The sequence below is a fragment of the Rhinoderma darwinii genome, chromosome 4 (assembly GCF_050947455.1).
Source record: "Rhinoderma darwinii isolate aRhiDar2 chromosome 4, aRhiDar2.hap1, whole genome shotgun sequence".
Lineage (NCBI taxonomy): Eukaryota > Metazoa > Chordata > Amphibia > Anura > Rhinodermatidae > Rhinoderma > Rhinoderma darwinii.
This window is the reverse complement of record NC_134690.1, coordinates 374,942,849-374,960,893: the sequence shown is the minus strand read 5'-3', so window position 1 is coordinate 374,960,893 and position 18,045 is coordinate 374,942,849. Positions and strand designations below refer to the sequence as shown.

The window sequence follows — 18,045 nt, the reverse complement described above, 5'->3', positions numbered from 1 at the left end:
GCAGCGATGTCAGGGAATTCCACAGAGTCCCGGAGCAGAGCCGATACTAGCGCTCTGCACGGGACTCCGGCTCTGGGGAAGCCCCAGACATCGCTGTTTATATGTGGACAGGGATGTCAGGGAATTCCAGAGTCTCGGAGCAGAGCCGATACTAGCGGCTCTGTGTCCCGCGGGCCGCAGATGACAGCCCCAGGGGCCACATGCGGCCTTTGGGCCGCGTGCTTGAGACCCCTGATCTAAAGCATGTTACTTGCTGTGCAACAGGAGATATAGCAAAATTGTGTCCTGTCATGGCTCATAGCCGATGCACCACATTAAACCTGTCGCTCCTGGCACAGCCCCAAGCACTGGCAGAATTGTATTCTCTCTGAAACTACAAATTCTAGTGAGACAACCTGCATTAAAGCTCTAGACTTAAGTACTTATGCTATTTTGGAACTAAAAGCCTTAAAAATGTAATGCAATCCAGGCCTTGGAGCTGTATAATGGGACTTGCCGTAATACTTCCTCTCGGGCTTGTAAATAAACTGGAGTGTTTACGCCTTGGAAAGCCTCAACCAGTCGTAGGCCTTAAAGAGGCCCTGTCACAGCATTATAAGTGCCCTATCTCCTACATAATGTGATCGGCGCTGTAATGTAGGTAGCAGCAGTGATTTTTATTTAGAAAAACAATTTTCACCAAGTTATGACCTATTTTAGCTTTATGCTAATGACTTTCTTAATGCCCAACTGGGCGTGTTTTTACTTTTGACCAAGTGGGTGTTGTACAGAGGCGTGTATGACGCTGACCAATCAGTGACCAATCAACGTCATACACTTTTCTCCATTCATGAAATCAGTACAGCGTGTGCTGTCACTTACTCACACATTAACGTTACTGAAGTGTCTTGAGAGTAAATAGACATCGCCTCCAGCCAGGACGCGATGTCTATTAAACACTCCCGACGCTTCGGTAACGTTAATTTGTGTCACTTATGTGCCCTTCCCCTATCCTCAGATACGTTTCCCTCACCACTTACCCTCCCCCAATCTATCTTTATGGGTTTTTTGTTTCACCCCCCCCCCCCCCCGCCACTCCTTATTGGATTGAGTTCTATCGTTTGTATGTGCTGATTGCATTAGCCAAGTTAATTTTTTTGAAAAATCTTGTGTACACTCCTATATGAAACATTTATTCGAAACCGGGAAGATGCACATGTCATTAGAATTATTATTTTGTACTTTGTACCTGTTATGATAAAAACTTTATTGAACCATAAAAATAAATTAAATTTTAATCACAACATAATACAATGTTCATATTAATTAAAACATGTTCAGGATTTTACCATGGTTTCATAAATATACCCTGTTTATGTAGACTGAAAAATAATTACACATAATACCACATGTTTATTAACCAGAAGTTGCTAGAGGTCTTTTTGATTTATGTTTTATCTAGCACTTTAGGGTTTTTAACGGAGTTTCCCTTCAATTATTATGATTCTTAGTTTTCCATGTGAATTTTCACCAATAACCATGATACTTAATATCACTTCTGTATCTGTATCTAGGTTTCTGAGTAATAAGATATTTTGCAGAATATAAATGGGCAATTGCATAGCAACAAAGATGCACTTGGTGACGACCGCAATTATGTTTAGCACTGTGTATTCTGCTTTTGTCACTGACTCTACTCTAAGCTGTTTCTTTTAGGTGATGTAAGGATACTTTCTACCAATCCTCTCTGCTTCTCCCTGCAGTGGGCTGGAGCTTAACATAATGCCTGTGACATGCATGCTGCTGCACAGGGTGCATTCTACAGCCTCTCTTGTGCCTTTTCCTGTATTTTAGACCTGAATTAGATAGATGTGATCTGGCCACTCCTCCTTATGAGATGCCTGAGAAAGGTTTTATGGGACTTGTTATCAGAGCTACTACCTGCAGATAGAAGAACTAATAAAACTAATACGGAACTCCACAGGCCACAGGAAAGGGATCAACTCTGTGTTAAAACGTTATGATACTGCCTTATTTGTAGATATCTTTCATATCCTGAGGCCCCAAGTCTTCTTACCTTGCCTAAGTTAGACCTATTCTAAGCCTAATTATACCTTAAAAGGGACCCATCGCAAAAGAAACTGAAAGGGGAAATCAACCATCTCACCCCAAAGTTATACTTGCCCTGTCCGAAGAGAGTTATTTCCTTTACAGGTTCCCAGGCAGCTCAAGATAACTGCTCCCTGGAACAACAGGGGACCTCGTAAGTATAACTCCTGGGATCGTATCCCCATCCACACCCCGACCCCCGCCCCCCGGCAAAAGTAATGTTTCTTTCTTTTTCAGGAAGGGTCAGTTTAAAGAAGTGTGTTTACAAGAGCACAAGGGTAGATCTTGGGGTTTTTGTGTAGATTTTTGTTGTATTGTAAAGGAATCTTTTTTTTGTTTTGTTTTTGTGTAATTTCTTCCTATAAATTTTGGTTGCAACTGTTGTCACATGAAAAATTTATTCTATAATTGACATGGGTGATCTGCAGCTAACCGTGTTTATGAGCTTATACTTCACGGTCACCATGAACTGGAAATTTACAAACAAGACTCCACTGTTGCAGCTACAGAGGGTTTTTCTTTGGAAATATCTAATGGCATTACATAGAACACTTGGTCTTTACCTACTCTAAATTGGCCTAGTTGTATAGTGTCCTTGTGTTCATTTTGTGCTACTTAGTATGTTTTCAAACTTCACATTGCTTAAATTTTTTACTCTCTTTGACCTATATACTTGTATTTCTCAATGAATTAGAATATCAATAAAATTTAATTTATTTCAGTAATTCAATTCAAAAAGTGAAACTCATATATTATATAAATTCATTTACACAAGGAGTGATCTATTTTCAGCATTTTTTTCTTTTAATGTTGATTATGGTAACAGTTATTGAAAACCCAAAATTTAGTGTCTCTGAAAATTAGAATATTATATAAGCCCAATTTCAAAAATGATTTTTAATACCGAAATGTTAGCCTACTGAAAAGTATGTGCAGTATATGCACTGAACACTTGGTCGGGGCTGCTTTTGCATGAATTACGGCATCAATGCGGCGTGGCATGGAGGCGATCAGCCTGTGGCACTGCTGAGGTGTTATGGAAGCCCAGGTTGCTTTGATAACGGCCTTTAGCTCGTCTGCATTGTTGGGTCTGGCGTCTCATCTTCCTCTTGACCATACCCCATAGATTCTCTATAGTCTTTAGGTCAGGCGAGTTTGCTGGCCAATCAACCAGAGTGATACTGTGGTTATTACACCAGGTGTTGGTACTTTTGGCAGTGTGGGCAGGTGCCAAGTCCTGCTGGAAAATGAAATCCCCATCTCCAGAAATCTTGTCAGCAGAGGGAAGCATGAAGTGCTCGAAAATTTCCTGGTAGACGGCTGCGCTGACTCTGGACTTGATATAACACACTGTCAACGCTGTTTCTGTAAATCCCATAGGTTATATTGGAGAAAGGTTAGAGACACAGAGACCATGCTTGTATAATGACTTTCACATCTCCCATTCACTTGAATGGGAGAAGACTGTAATACTCTGAACCGTGTCAGAGTATTAAATACTCTGAATACTCTACAAGTGTGTCAGTGATTCACAGTACGAGCAGACAAGTAAAGAAGGGGAAGCAGCGCTCACATGAGCGCCGAGACCCCTGCAAAATAGCTGATCAGCTGGGCTGCCGGAAGTCAGACCCCCAGCGCTCAGATATTGTTTGCGTATCCTGAGGATAGACCATCACTTTCTTATGACTGGAAAACCCCTTTAAGCACTGGCTCCCATTGCCATAGATTTACCGCTTAGGGCATTAAGGGGTTAATGACAGCAACCATAACAAATAACTACTCTGAAAAATTGGACAAGGTAATACTTGTCATTTGGCAGCATAGCATTGCACTTGATAGCGTCTTCTATGCTGTGTTGTGATGTGAGTATGGATTCGAGACTCTTTTTATGCTTCATTGGTATATTTCTGTCAGTTCATATTGGAAACCAGCGTGGGTTAATGCTGAACTTCGAGAAGGGACCGCAATAGAAGGTTAAAATATTTAGAATTATATTTTGATTTCAGAACCTGACTATTATACTGAGGTGAATGGTGCTACATAGGTATTACTTATTTCTTGTATGACTTCTTTCTTGGGATTCATACAGAAAGTCATCACGGCCTCCATTTGTGCATGTCTGCTATATCATTTTCAATTATATATTGATAATGAAACTTTACTTGCTCCTTTTCTTAGTCTGTACAATATTTCACTTCTTAGAGCAGAAGTTTGTTCTCCAGAGCTGCTCCTCCTACTGTAATGAAGGAGAAAACATTTAGTGATATATTTTTTTAAGACTTCGGAGTTGAATCTTCTGTTTTTTTGCGATCTCCTGCATCTTCCCCCTCTTCATGTCTTTAAGTCGTGTGCTCAGGGCCGCCATCAGGGGGGTATTAGGGGTACTACTGTAGGGGGCCCGGCCAAACTTAATTGAAAGGGGGGCCCGGCAACTGCCGCGACTTGCTTTTGGTAGAAAAAAACAAGCCCCTGCAATGGGGCCTGTTCTTTTCACCAAATCAATGTCGTGAGCTGCGGGCCCCCCTCTCATCACCGCCGCCGCGCCTCTAAACACCGCCCGCTTGCGCGCGAACGACCAGGCGCGCCGCCGAGAGGGAGCAACACAAGTACATCGACGTGGAAGGACAGCCACACAGGGACAGCGGCGCACGGTCTACTTACCTGCTGGCCCGCCTCCGACTCCGCCTCCTCGTCCTCCTTGTCCTCCTCGGCCTCCTCGTCCTCCTTGTCCTCGTCCGCCTCCTCGTCCGACTCCGCCTCCTCCTCCAGAGCGTAGCTGCGTAAGGAGAGGGGGAGTTCTTGCGCGGCGGCAGTTCTACGATCCCCGCCATTTTCTGGAGCCTGGAGGTGAAGGACGACGTCTGGACCGAAGACATCGCCTGAAGAGGACTGGAGTGGGAGCAGCTCTTCTGACACGGTGAGTAAAGTGTCTCAAAGTGCTGTTTAAGTATGGCCCTGTTCACACAGAATATTTTGCAGGCCGAAAAAATCTGCCTCAAAATTCCTTAAAGAATTTTGAGGCAGATTTTGACCTGCCCACACTATCTTGCTGCGTTTTTATTCTGCGTTTTTTGCCCGCTGCGATTGAGGACAGCAGACAAAAAACGCAGCGAAAAATGCATTTTCTGCCTCCCATTGATTTCGATGGGAGGTCAGAGGCGGAACCGCGGCTAGAAAGGACGTGCTGCTTTTTCTTTTTTCCGCGACTGGCTCCCATTGATTTAATCTGAAAAGGCGGGTTTTGGAGTTTTCCACAATAAAATGTGTTGCATAAAATCCGCAGTGTTCATGCCTAGTGTGTTCCTACCCTAAGGCCGGATTTACACGAGCGTGTGCTTTTTGCGCGTGCAAAAACGTGGCGTTTTGCGCATGCAAAAGGTCCATAACAGCTCCGTGTGGCAGCAGCGTATGATGCGCGGCTGTGTGATTTTCGCGCAGCCGCCATCATTATGACACTCTGTTTGTATGTTTGTAGCACGTTGTGCTTTTGTTTTCATTCATAGTTTATACGGCTGCGGAAGTGCTGGGCGTGATTTTCACGCACCCATTGACTTCAATGGGTGCGTGATGCGCGAACAATGCACAAATATCGGACATGTCGTGAGTTTTACGCAGCGGACACACGCTGCGTGAAAATCACTGACAGTCTGCACGGCCCCATAGAGTAAAATAGGTCCGTGCAAGGCGTATGTATTACACGATCGTCTGAATAAGCCCTAACAATAAGGCCCAGTTCACAGAGTTTTTGGGCCTTAATATTGACTCGGACACTGCATCAGAATCAGCACCAAACGACTTCCAAAACCGCCTCCCATTGATTTAATCTGAAATCAATGGGAGCCAGTCACGGAAAAAAGGAAAAGCAGCACGTCCTTTCTTGCCGCGGTTCTGCCTCTGACCTCCCATCTAAATCAATGGGAGGCAGAAAATGCATTTTTCGCTGCGTTTTTTGTCTGCTGTCCTCAATCGCAGCGGGCAAAAAACGCAGCATAAAAACGCAGCAAGATAGTGTGGGCAGGTCAAAATCTGCCTCAAAATTCGGTGCGCGGTTCCAGGCGGTCGCGGGTGCACATGCGCGGGAGTTTGCGGGTGCGCGCGATCGGTCGCACGGGCGACGGTGTTTGACGGCCCCCATGACGATCCCCATGCTACCCAGGGCCGCCATCAGGGGGGGTATTATGGGTACTGATGTGAGAGGCCCGGCCAAACCTAATTGAAAGGGGGGCCCGCAGCTCATGACATTCTTTTGGTGAAAAAAACAGGCCCCATTGCAGGGGCCTGTTTTTTTTTCTACCAAAGGCAAGTCGCGGCAGTTTGCCGTGCCCCCCTTTCAATTAGGTTTGGCCGGGCCTCTCACATCAGTACGCCTAATACCCCCCTGATGGCGGCCCTAGGTACCATGATATAGTGCTGGACGGAGTACCGTTAACAGGCGGTGCCACGGTAGGGGGGCCCAGAAAATTTTGCTGTAGGGGGCCCCGAAATTCCTGATGGCGGCCCTGCGTGTGCTTGTTACTGCCATTATCAGACCCCTGTGCCTTTTGTCACTTAGATTAGTACACAAAGCGAAAGCACCACTACAGGGAGGTGGCATCCACAACGACAGCCCACGTGGCCATTAGGAACTAGCAATGCCAGTTCTTCCTGTTAAAATGTTTTCAGCATCTCCATGAAGGAAACATGTCTGTAAAATATGGCACGCAAATAATGCATTTTAATGATGCACCCTAAGAAATTTTTAACAAATATCTCAAAATGCACTTTATGTGAATGGGCACTTTAAAACTTAAGACAGTTGTTGGCAAATACTATAGTTCTGTCCATGTCCTTATTACACTTGTATGACCTATGTATGGTGGGAACTCATGGAGTTTTACTTTACTAATTTTCTTTCATCCTAAGGCCCTTCGTATGGGATTCTCTACATATCTAGACCTAAATAGAAGTCCATGTTGCTGATATTTTCAGCTATTTGCATTATGTAAGTAGATCAGATGTCACAATGTCTGCCGTACACGATAAAATGTGTTAAATATTGTACTCAAGCATATGATGTCAATGCAACGGTGGAAAAGCAAGCTCGCGCATGGTCAACCTTTGACCGCTGCTGATTAGTGAGTTAAATATTTATTTTTACTCCCTGAGAGATTAAGTTCATTTTGTAAAGCGGTTTGAATATGTGATTAGTCTCTTTTCATGAGCAGTTGTCTCTTCACATACACTATCATTCTGTCATGAGCCTCTCATTTAAGGGGATCCATTTTAGTTAGAAGGGTCCCCCGATAATAAGCTGATCACAGGGTGTCTTGCTCCTGGAACCCCACTGATCAGCAGTAATCTTTGGGAGGAACTTGGCAGCCAGTGTTCCATTCCTCTGCAGTGCCACCACAGGACAAAGCTAGTATTACACAGTACCCTTTAAAACTAATGGCCGGTTCATGGTTTGGTACAACTTTATAAATACTTTTTATTAAAATTATTTTTACTTTTTGAGATACAGCTGCTTTGTATTCTATATGCAGAACAGTTGTATCGTACGCTGAGAGCCGAATCCGTCAGGTCTGCGGCACTGAAAAGTTCATTGTCAGCGGGTCACACAGGATCAATCAGTTATCGCTCACATCTAAGTTATGAACTTAGATGTGACTGGTAACCGCTCAATCCTGCGTGTCGGAGACACGCAAGACCCGCTGACACTGAACCCGTCAGTGCCGCTGACCTGGCGGATACAGGTTTCAGCTCTAGATACAGTTGCTCTGTATACAGGATACAAAGCAGCTGTATCTCTAAAAGTAAAAATAATTTTTAATTAAGTATTTAGAAAGTTGCAACAAACACACTGATAGACAGACAGTTTTTTTTTGTTTTTGTTTTTTAAATAAAAATATTTTAAAGGCGTACAAAGCCTTTAAAGAACAATTTATGTATATTTTTTTATTTAAAGTGAGACTCCAGGTAGAGGTTGTCCCACCAACAAAGTTCTACTTTTGTCGTCCACACCGATCTGGAAATTCATTACTTACATATATGTTCCATTGTAACTTGGGCTATACAATGTTTGGTAACCAGCGTCCTTAGCTCCTGTCAATATAAACCCATAAACATAGATACCTCACCGGGACATGTAGAGAAGAGAACTAGGTAAACAATATTTGGTGTGATTCAGGTGACGGAGCCAAGACCTCTTTTGTCTCTTTGTGTTGGGAATCCATAGTCCTGTCCATGGTCCTAATGTATGAACGCGTTTTGCATCTCCTCTTATTTCATGGAAATGTTTGTCTAGGAGAGGTCACTGAACTTGTGACAATGATGCTAATCTGTAGCACAGGAGATGAGGGTCTGGGGATATATTTTGAAATCATTGTCTTTAGGCAGTACTGAATGTTATTTGCCGCAGCCCTTTCAATATAGTGAAAGATGGGATGTCACAGCCGGTCACCATGGCATATTCTGGCTATATGCCATAACTGATGGAACGCCTTTTAACTGGCTATTCCTCTTTAGGACATACGGTATATCCATAGGTTATATTATAAATGCCTTTGTGGGTCGGGGTCCTACCTCTGTGACCCTTACCTTTCGGGAGAATAGAGGTTTCGTGATCTCCAATCCTAAATGGCCGTCAGAGGCTGCTTTTACATTTAAATCGATGAATATCAATGATTATGTCTAATTTACTGACTGCAAACAACGAATTTGGGGTGGAATTTATCCCATGTAAAATGTTGGACGATCATTTGATTTCTGGTACATTGCTGTCTGTATTCTCCTGAGTACGTTTTTGTTTTTTTATGGTAATTTACAGGAAGTTAATTTCAGTATATGAATTGCTTAGTGTTTAGTTAATTGTGATTAAATTTAAATGGTTCAAGTCCAGATGGTTAAAGGAACGTTCTGAGCAAAACTTGTACACTGTGAGGGAATCCCTGTGTCATGCACCACCCCCTACGGCCTTGCGCTAGGCATAACACAGTGTATTAGTTTTTGCGTGGAGTGTAATCAAAGTACCAGACGTAGACCAAATATCGGATGGAGAAGGAGGATGAAAGTCACTTTTGAGCATTGTTGCGAGTTTTGCATACTTAAGTGCCATGAAGTCCTGGTGCCGTTACTACGTTCTATGCTGGTATCTATCTAAAAAGAAGGGGAATTGATTCATCCCCTGGTGACGAGCACATGGCCTGATTTTCTTGATTTGTGGAGTGCTGTGTCTCTTTGCCCGTGGATTGTATATATATACAGTGTATATAAAAAGTCTACACACCCCTGTTAAAATGCCATTTTAAAAAGTCATTACAAGATTAATAATTTCGGCATAGAACATCTTGACTTGGCAATTGTTGCCCACTCTTCCTTGCAAAAGGGCTCCAAATCTGTCCGATTGCGAGGGCATCTCCTTTGTGCAGCCCTCTTCAGGTCACCACACCGGTTTTCATTGGGATTCAGGTCTGGGCTCTGGCTGAGCCATTTAAAACTTTGATCTTCTTCTGGTGAAGCCATTCTTTTCTTGATTTGGAGGTATTCTTTGGGTCATTGTCGTGCTGAAAGGTGAAATTCCTCTTCATCTTCCGCTTTTTAGCAGAGGTCTGCAGGTTTTGTGCCAATATTGACAAATATTTGGAACTGTTCATAATTCCCTTCACCTTGACTAAAGCCTCAGTTCCAGCTGCAGAAAAACAGCCCCAAAGCATAATGCTGCTTCCACCATGCTCCATAATGCTGCCTCCAACATGCTCCATAATGCTGCCTCCACCATGCTCCATAATGCTGCCTCCACCATTCTCCATAGTGCTGCCTCCACCATGCTCCATAGTGCTGCCTCCACCATGCTCCATAGTGCTGCCTCCACCATGCTCCATAGTGCTGCCTCCACCATGCTCCATAGTGCTGCCTCCACCATGCTCCATAGTGCTGCCTCCACCATGCTCCATAGTGCTGCCTCCACCATGCTCCATAGTGCTGCCTCCACCATGCTCCATAGTGCTGCCTCCACCACGCTTCACTGTGGGTATGGTGTTCTTCTGGTGATGTGCAGTGTTGACTTTGCGACAAACATACCTTTTGACCATAATTCCAAAAAGTTCAACCTTGGTCTCATCAGACCATAACACATTTTCCCACATGCTTTTGGCAGACTTTGGCAGGTCTTTGCAAAACATAGCCGGGCTTGGATGTTTTTCTTTGTTAGAAAAGCCTTCCGTCTTTCCACCTTACCCTACATCCCAGATATTTGAAGAAAACGGGAGATTTATGTCACATGCACTACACAACCAGTACTTGCCAGAAAGTCCTGCAGCTCCTTTAATGTTGCTGTAGGCCTCTTGGTAGCCTCCCGCACCAATTTTATTCATGTCTTTCATCAAGTTTTGAGGGACGTCCAGTTCTTGGTAATGTCACTGTTGTGCCAAATGTAATCCACTTCTTGATGACCGTCTTCACTGTGTTCCATGGTATAGCTAATGCCTTGAAAATTCTTTGGTACCCTTCTCCTGACTGTTGCCTTTCAACAATCCGATCCCTTTGATGTGTTGTAATCTCTTTACGGACCATGGCTTTTTCTGTCACATGCAACAAAGAAAATGTCAGGAAAATCCTAATAGAACAGCTGAACTTTATATGGGGTTACTCAGAATCACTTTAAATAATGGCAGCTGGGTACTGACTAGTATTTAACATGCGTTTGAATGTGAATGGCTAATTCTGAAAACAACCATATCCCCAATTATAAGAGGGTGTTCACACTTATGCAACCACATTATTTTTTTTTATTTTTTTTCCCCTCTAAATAATTTCAGTTTGTTTTTCAATGGAATTGTACAGATTATGGGCCACATTAAAGGTGGAAAAACGTCTGAAATTATTCATCTTGTTCTGACTTTGTAACGTGACAAACTGTAATTTTAACAGGGGTGTGTAGACTTTTTATATCCAGTGTGTGTGTGTGTGTGTGTGTATGTATATATGTGTGTATATATATATGTATATTATTTATTTTTACCTCAGAGGTGCTTTCACTTTAGCTCATTAAGTCAACATATTTAGTAACGACCACGTCACATGGTTGGATTCTTAAATTGATAGATTAATAAACAGCAATTTATCATTGGGTTAATTTGCCCAATTCAGACAGTGTAAACGCATTGATGTGTTCTTCTCATGGTATATCCATACCAATGTGATAGATCTGTGTGGCGTCAGTATATTGCTGACATTGGTTAGCTTGTATTCGCTACTTCTGCATTGTGTTAAAGAGAACCCGTCACCTGCCCAAAAAACTGCAGCTGAGATGTCAACTGGAGTTTTTTGGGAAGTTGACGGGTCCTCTTTAAGTGAGCTGCTCCAGCCTCATATATACTACTTCGTTTTTTTTCCCCCAAGGTGCACATAAAATGTTAATGTTGGTATAAATATATCTCTGTATGAATCTGGATTTTGCACCTATGTGACCTTTACCTATCAATACAGCAGAAGTTCTGTAACCAAATGTCTGCCAGTCCCCAGGACAGGGTCAAAAAGAAGCGAGCAGGACGAGTATGTGCGCTATTCTCTCCATTAAAGGCTATAGAAATATTGGGAACTTCCGAGCCAGTGCGCTCGGCTATTACTGTAACTCATATAGACTAAAATAGAGCGAGCCACAGACCAGCAGAACACCATACTTCCAATAGTTGGGGGACATCAGACATTTGTCACGTATCCTATAGATACTCCATGGATGAAAATGATCAGATTATCGATTTAAAAGGAATTCCAAATAATAATATTTATGAAATCTAAATAGATTCTGGGGCAGAAATGTCAAGTGATTGATGATTGCTGAAAGCTCTTGTCCGTCTGTGTACAACGTGGTCCATCTGTACAAATATTCTAATGCTTGTTCCTAGGGTGAAGCAGTAGAATGGAGCGAAGTGTAAATTAAAGCAGCACTCCTTGAAAAATGCAGCTTTTTCCAAGAGAGAAGGCACCCACTGCACTTCCAAAATTATACTTCCCTCATTACCCTCTCCCTCATTCTGGAGATCCATAGGGGTCTTCATACGGGTGGCCTCCTTACCACAGCTGCATTTTGAGGTCCTGGGTAGCGGTGGTCATGAGCCAACCTGGAACCTGTACAGGAAATGTGCACACTCCTTCCCAAAGGGTAGCTTTAAATAAAGTAATATGTTAAAACCCCAAATAAAGTTTCTGTCCAGCGTTCGACCCCCTCCCCCACTCTCTGAGGTTTCGTACTGTAGAGTTATCTGACTTTCAAGCTGCTTCAGGAGCATGGCCGCTGATCACCTGAGAATCTTCATGAGAAAGTTCTTCTCCTAGTTCCTGTACTATCCTCCAAAGGGAATTTCTTAAGCAGATCCTCAAATATTTCCTGAAAATGCCACTTGGATGTCAAAGTCTGAGGTGGCCGGGCAGAAGAACAAAAACTTTTTAAGGGATTTCTTTTGGAATAAAATGGGCCTAAAAGTAATAAAACAAAAATGTTGTCATAAACTTTTCACTGCCGGCAGACGCAGCGTCGCTGCAGAGTAGTTGCCCTACTTATGTGATGTACCGTCACTATGTCTGCCATGTCATAGCTCTAGATTGCAAACAAGGGAGCTGCAGGGATTGGGGAGTCGGTTGGCGGGTGATGATTTTTTTCCTCTATATTTGTCTCTATGTATTGCCACCGTTATTTTATTTAATTCACTAGTTTTACCTTTTCTCTTCTAGGATTCTGAATTTCTGTGCATAGAACTCAATGAAACAAAGATGAATGAAATACTGAAGAAATTGTCAGAGGTGGAGGAAAGCTTGGCGGCATTAACTCCGATCAGCTAACTGGGCACCAGGCACAACTGTCTGAATATTTTTTTATTTATTTTTCTTCTAAATAAATGCTTCACAACTAAAATGTTGTTTGTAGTTTTTTCTTTATACTGTGTGCAGTATAGTATGTAACTCTTAAAACATATATATATCATAATTTGACGTAATAACACGGTTTACAGCTCACCTTGATCTCGTAAGCGATATCGTTGTACCTTCCTGTGTCTAATCTGCTTTGCAGTTTCTTCCATTCCAAGTCAAATTGCCCTTGACACCAGATTTGTTTATTGGGGAATCGAGGGAGGGAGGGGGGTTATGGCTGCCGGCCAAATGAGCGTTCATCTTTTAGCTATATCCTGTATAGAGCTAGATTTATTTATTCTTGTTTCTTTTTAACCAATATGGCCACCATTACGGACTCCAGAGCGGTTGTTACCAAACTTTGCCATGATCCTGACTGGAAGCATTTACAATGAAAAGGATGGGTTTACACAACGCAGCTTATCCTTATTTTCTCTTTGAAGAATATTCCAGTGACTGTCCTTAGTATTGTAAATGGTAAGTTAGATTTAGGTTTAAATGGGGTCTGTCACCACTTTGGTTCCCCCCACTAGAAAGATGTAGAAGACACAAGTTTAATCGTACCTATGTTAGGTGTGGAAGAGACCAGATTAAAGGAAACCTGTCATGTACATGTATTCGGATCTGCAGGCAGCATGTTAGAGCTGGAAGAGCAGAGAAGATTGATGTATAGTTTTGTGCAAAAAGATACAGTATAACCTGTCATTTATTGATTTCAATCCTTGCCAACTAAGAGTCCAGGGGGCGGGCCTACTCAGTGATTGACAGCTGTTTCTGTATTCACACATGCAGGAAAGGATGTCAATCAATGGTTGAGACCGCCCACTGGACTCTAGCTCACAGTGAGGGGATTTAAAGGAATAAATTAATTGTTGTCCTGAATCTTTTTGCACAAAAACTATACATCAATCTGCTTAGCTACTTATGCTCTATAACCTGCTGCCTGTAGATCAGACTGCATATACTACTTGAGAGGTTCCCTTTAATCATACCTGTGTTGGGTATACAAGAAACAAGTTTAATCATACCTGTGTTGGTGATAATACTGCAAGCCATACTAGTAAAATGTACTTTTAATCCTCACACGCCATATTCTAATGAATGTGAAGTGTCCATCTTGTCCGTTTTTACTCTTTCCTTCTGCTCTCGAATAGCGGATATAGCGTTATGACACAGAGGAGAAGGAGTTACAGCAGAGAAGCCAAACACTTGACCTTCATCATCAAACCGCATGTGAGGATTAAAGGGGTTTCTGTTATTTGAAATGTAATATCAGCGTCACTTAGGACCTGTTCACATCACCGTTCGCTTTCCGTTCCGGGGTTCCGTCGGAGGTTTCCGTCGGGTGAACCCCGCAACGGAAAGTGAAAGTGAAACCACAGCTTCCGTTTCAGTCACCATTGATATCAATGGTGACGCAAAGATCGCTAATGGTTCCGCACGTCACTATTCCAGCAGGTTTCCGGTTTTCCGATAGAATCAATAGTGCAGTCGACTCCGCTATTGATTCCGTCGGAAAACCGGAAACCTGCCGGAACGGAAAACGAACGGTGATGTGAACAGACCCTTAGGCCCTGTTCTCACAGTTTTTTGCAGGTGGAAAAATCTGCCTCAAAATTCCTTTAGGAATTTTAAGGCAGATTTTGACCTGCCTGCACTCTCTTTGCCACGGTTTTTGCAGCAATTTTAGCTGTGTTTTTTGGCCGCAGCCATTGAGCCCCATGGTCAAAAAAACGCTTCTCTGCCTCCCATCCAGTCAGAGATGGAAACGCCTGAAGAAAGGGCAGGACGCTTCTTTTTCCTGCGAGCGTTTTTTTCCACTTGCTGGGAAAAAAAACTCCTCCGTCTCCCATTGAAATCAATGGGGCGCGTTTTTGGCCTGTGTCACTGTGCCTATGAACAGTGCATGTGCTACAATAACAATTTTCTCTATTTTCTTAGCCTCCCTCTTGATTATCTTAAAAAAGTATAGAGGGTTTGGGCTGTTGGCTGTGTGATGGAGAGGAGGACAGGAAGGTTAGGGCTTCATGGATGGAGAAGAAGGGGTTCGGGCTGTGCGTGGCATACATGACCCACCCATTTCAATGGCTTCAGAATAAAGAACGGAGTTCCATAATTACATGACTGGCGATGAAAATGGCAGAACAGCACATTTGACCACTAGAGAGTCATCTCTCACATTACTTTTAAACAAGCCTAAGCAATTGTTTAGCTGTAAAACACCTTTAAACTCCACATTGTACTTTAATATAAACTGTGACTGCAGTTGTACTTTAAAGAGAACGTATCAGGTAATTTAACTTTTTACTTTTATCAATTAGATTTAACTCCGGTAAGGCTCTGTTCATACTACAGTCAGAGCCTCTGTCAGCAGTCCCAGCAGATTTGATGGGAAGAATATGTGCTGCATGCGGCGCTATTCTTTCCCTAAAAATTACAGGAAAAAACGCAACCAGACGGACCCATTGTAAGGGATATTCCTCGTGGTTTTTATTTATGAACCGACACAACCAAACAAATATGAACAAATCCTAAAAGAGAAATAACGTATGATAATTTTTGGATTATTTTTAAAATCTCCCCTGGGAGCTTCCATATTAGAGACACACATCTTTCATGCATTGTCTGTATAAGACCGTGCAGCCGGGTGTGTTTTTGCTCTATGGCAGAGGAAATGAATGATATTTAATGGTCAGAAAAGGGTTCATAGACTAATAGTCTACAGGAAGAAATGGAGTACAGCCTCTTCCTCCAGAGAGTGACCGGGAGCTGCATACGAAGACTCGAGTGTGTATAGTGTTTCTATTTTGCCTTCTCTAGGTAGCACAATAGCACTGTAAATCCTCTGCCCTCTAATGATAATGAGAGGAAACTACTCGCATTAAAAGTGAATTGGAGAACACCTCAGAATCTGTACTCCTATGAGGCTTCGTTCACATCTGTGCTAGTATCCTGTTCTGTCAGGGCTCTCCGTCGGAACGGGACCCTGACTGACACAAACGGAAACCAAAGGTTTCCGTTTCCATCACCGTTGATTTCAATGGTGACGGATCTGGCGCCAATGGTTTCTGTTTGTCTCAGTTGTGCAGGGGTTCCGTCGTTTTGACTACACTATTGATTCCGTCAAAACGACAAGGCCAGGTAATACAAGGCAATGGCACATCCAAGAAAGTTGGAGGAAGCTGCTAGTGATGTATAACAGCCAGGGGAATGTCAATCAAGCATGGAAAGTTGGGTTTGGAAGCAGGATTATGTGACTCTTCATGATAGCGGCACCGCCCCATGACCCTTTAATGAGTAACTAGCATATAGTGTGCGCCGTTTTAAAAGTTGATTTTTATAGGTTTTGCTGCATGTGAAAGAAACATACAAGGGAATGTTTGGAAATATTGTCAGGTCATGTATTACCGCATGATGGCGGTTCAAGGGGTTAAAACTACCTGACCGGTTCCCATTTAAATATACAATGAATTGAAACAATCCCATCTGCACTGCAATTTTGTTATTACAAATATATCCTATATAATTAGAGCTTCAGAACCAAGCTCATACATATATACTGTACCAGTACCAAGCTCATACATATATACTGTACCAAGCTCAATACATATATGCATCCCCAGAACCAAGCTCAGTACATAAATCCAACACAAATACAGCTCAATTTAGTGGAACCCCTGCCATATAGGTTTTTACAGCGTAAAACTACAGCTCCCAACATGGCCCGAACAATGATAAGAATATGGTGGGAGTTGCGGTTTCACAAAAAAAAAAAAATCATACCACCCATCATCTCGCTGCAGATCATACAGTGACTACTTTACTGATTAGAGACAGAATATATATTTACATTAAGCGACTATCTCTAGTTGTTGTTTTTCTCTTTTCTTCTCCGTCTGGTCCAGACCTCTATGATGACTTCTCCTGGCTACAGACCATTTCTTCAATTTGCCGCTCAGATGTCTTCAGCTTCTCACTTTTCAACATTTCTGCACCTATAAACGAAGATAAAATTCTCATGGTGCCACGCACTACACTCCTAAATATAATCGCGCCATAAACTGTACCTTTAATTCTAATTGCGCCATACACTGTGTCACTGATTATAATAGCACCATACACTGTGTCCCACACACACACACAGTGCCCCCTGTAGATAGTGGCCCCATAGTTCCCCCTGCAGATAGTAGCCCCTGTAGATAGTGCCCCACATATAGCCCCCCTGTAGATAGTTCCCCACATATAGCCCCCCTGTAAATAGTGCCCCACATATAGCCCCCCATGTAGATTGTGCCCCACATATAGACCCCCATGTAGATAATGCCACTTACACTTATAAGAGAAAAATAAACCTTTGCATACTTACCTGCTCCCACACCATCCTCTTGCAATACAGGCCTGCTCTCTTCTGAGCAGGTCTGCTGGGTTGATCGATGCAAGTGGCACAATGCTTGCGTCATGTCATTTTGCCCTGCCAATCAGCGCCTTTCAACTATGCAAGCGGCGCGATGACATAATCACGCCGCTTGCGTCATTAAAAAGCGCTGAATAGCAAGGCACTGAACGTGCCCTGTCATTCAGCGTTTATGTATGAAATGTTAAATACTTTTGTGTCAAAAAAGACAAAAGTATAATAGGTATGATACCTTTATTGGCTAACCATAAAAGTTCTATATGCAAGCTTTCAGAGCACAGAGGCCCCTTCTTCAGGCAGTTTACAAATGAATGACTTAGAATACTGAATGACTTAGAATTGTATCTGCGTCCTATAGAAGTAGATACAATTATGGTGCAGGAGGGGGGGGGCGGAGGCTGGTTTCAGTGGCGCCGCTGCCCCTCATCTCACCTCTGGCCACTCCAGACTAATGAGGATGTACAGGATCCGGAACATGATTGTGGCTGATTCAGAGCACAGACGAGTTCGTTCAGATAAAGGCGTAATGAGGAAGGTTTCTGCCAGACAAATTAATAGGATTAGGAGAGCAGCTGCTAAAATGCCATTGCAAAGCAGCAAACAGGTATTTGAAGCCGCTGGTGCCTCTGGAGTCCCGCGAACCTCAAGGTGTAGGA

General features: G+C 42.9%; 1 protein-coding gene across 1 annotated transcript in view; it reads left to right on the top strand.

Annotated features, from left to right (window-relative positions):
- The window catches only part of COMMD1 (copper metabolism domain containing 1), a 90,412-nt gene extending 77,433 nt beyond the window's left edge, over positions 1-12,979 (top strand). The window contains exon 3 of the mRNA XM_075863159.1: positions 12,799-12,979. Within this exon, the coding sequence (XP_075719274.1) occupies positions 12,799-12,906 (108 nt within the window). The 3' untranslated portion in view covers positions 12,907-12,979. The remainder of the gene's footprint in view (positions 1-12,798) is intronic.
- Positions 12,980-18,045: the final 5,066 nt, after the last annotated feature.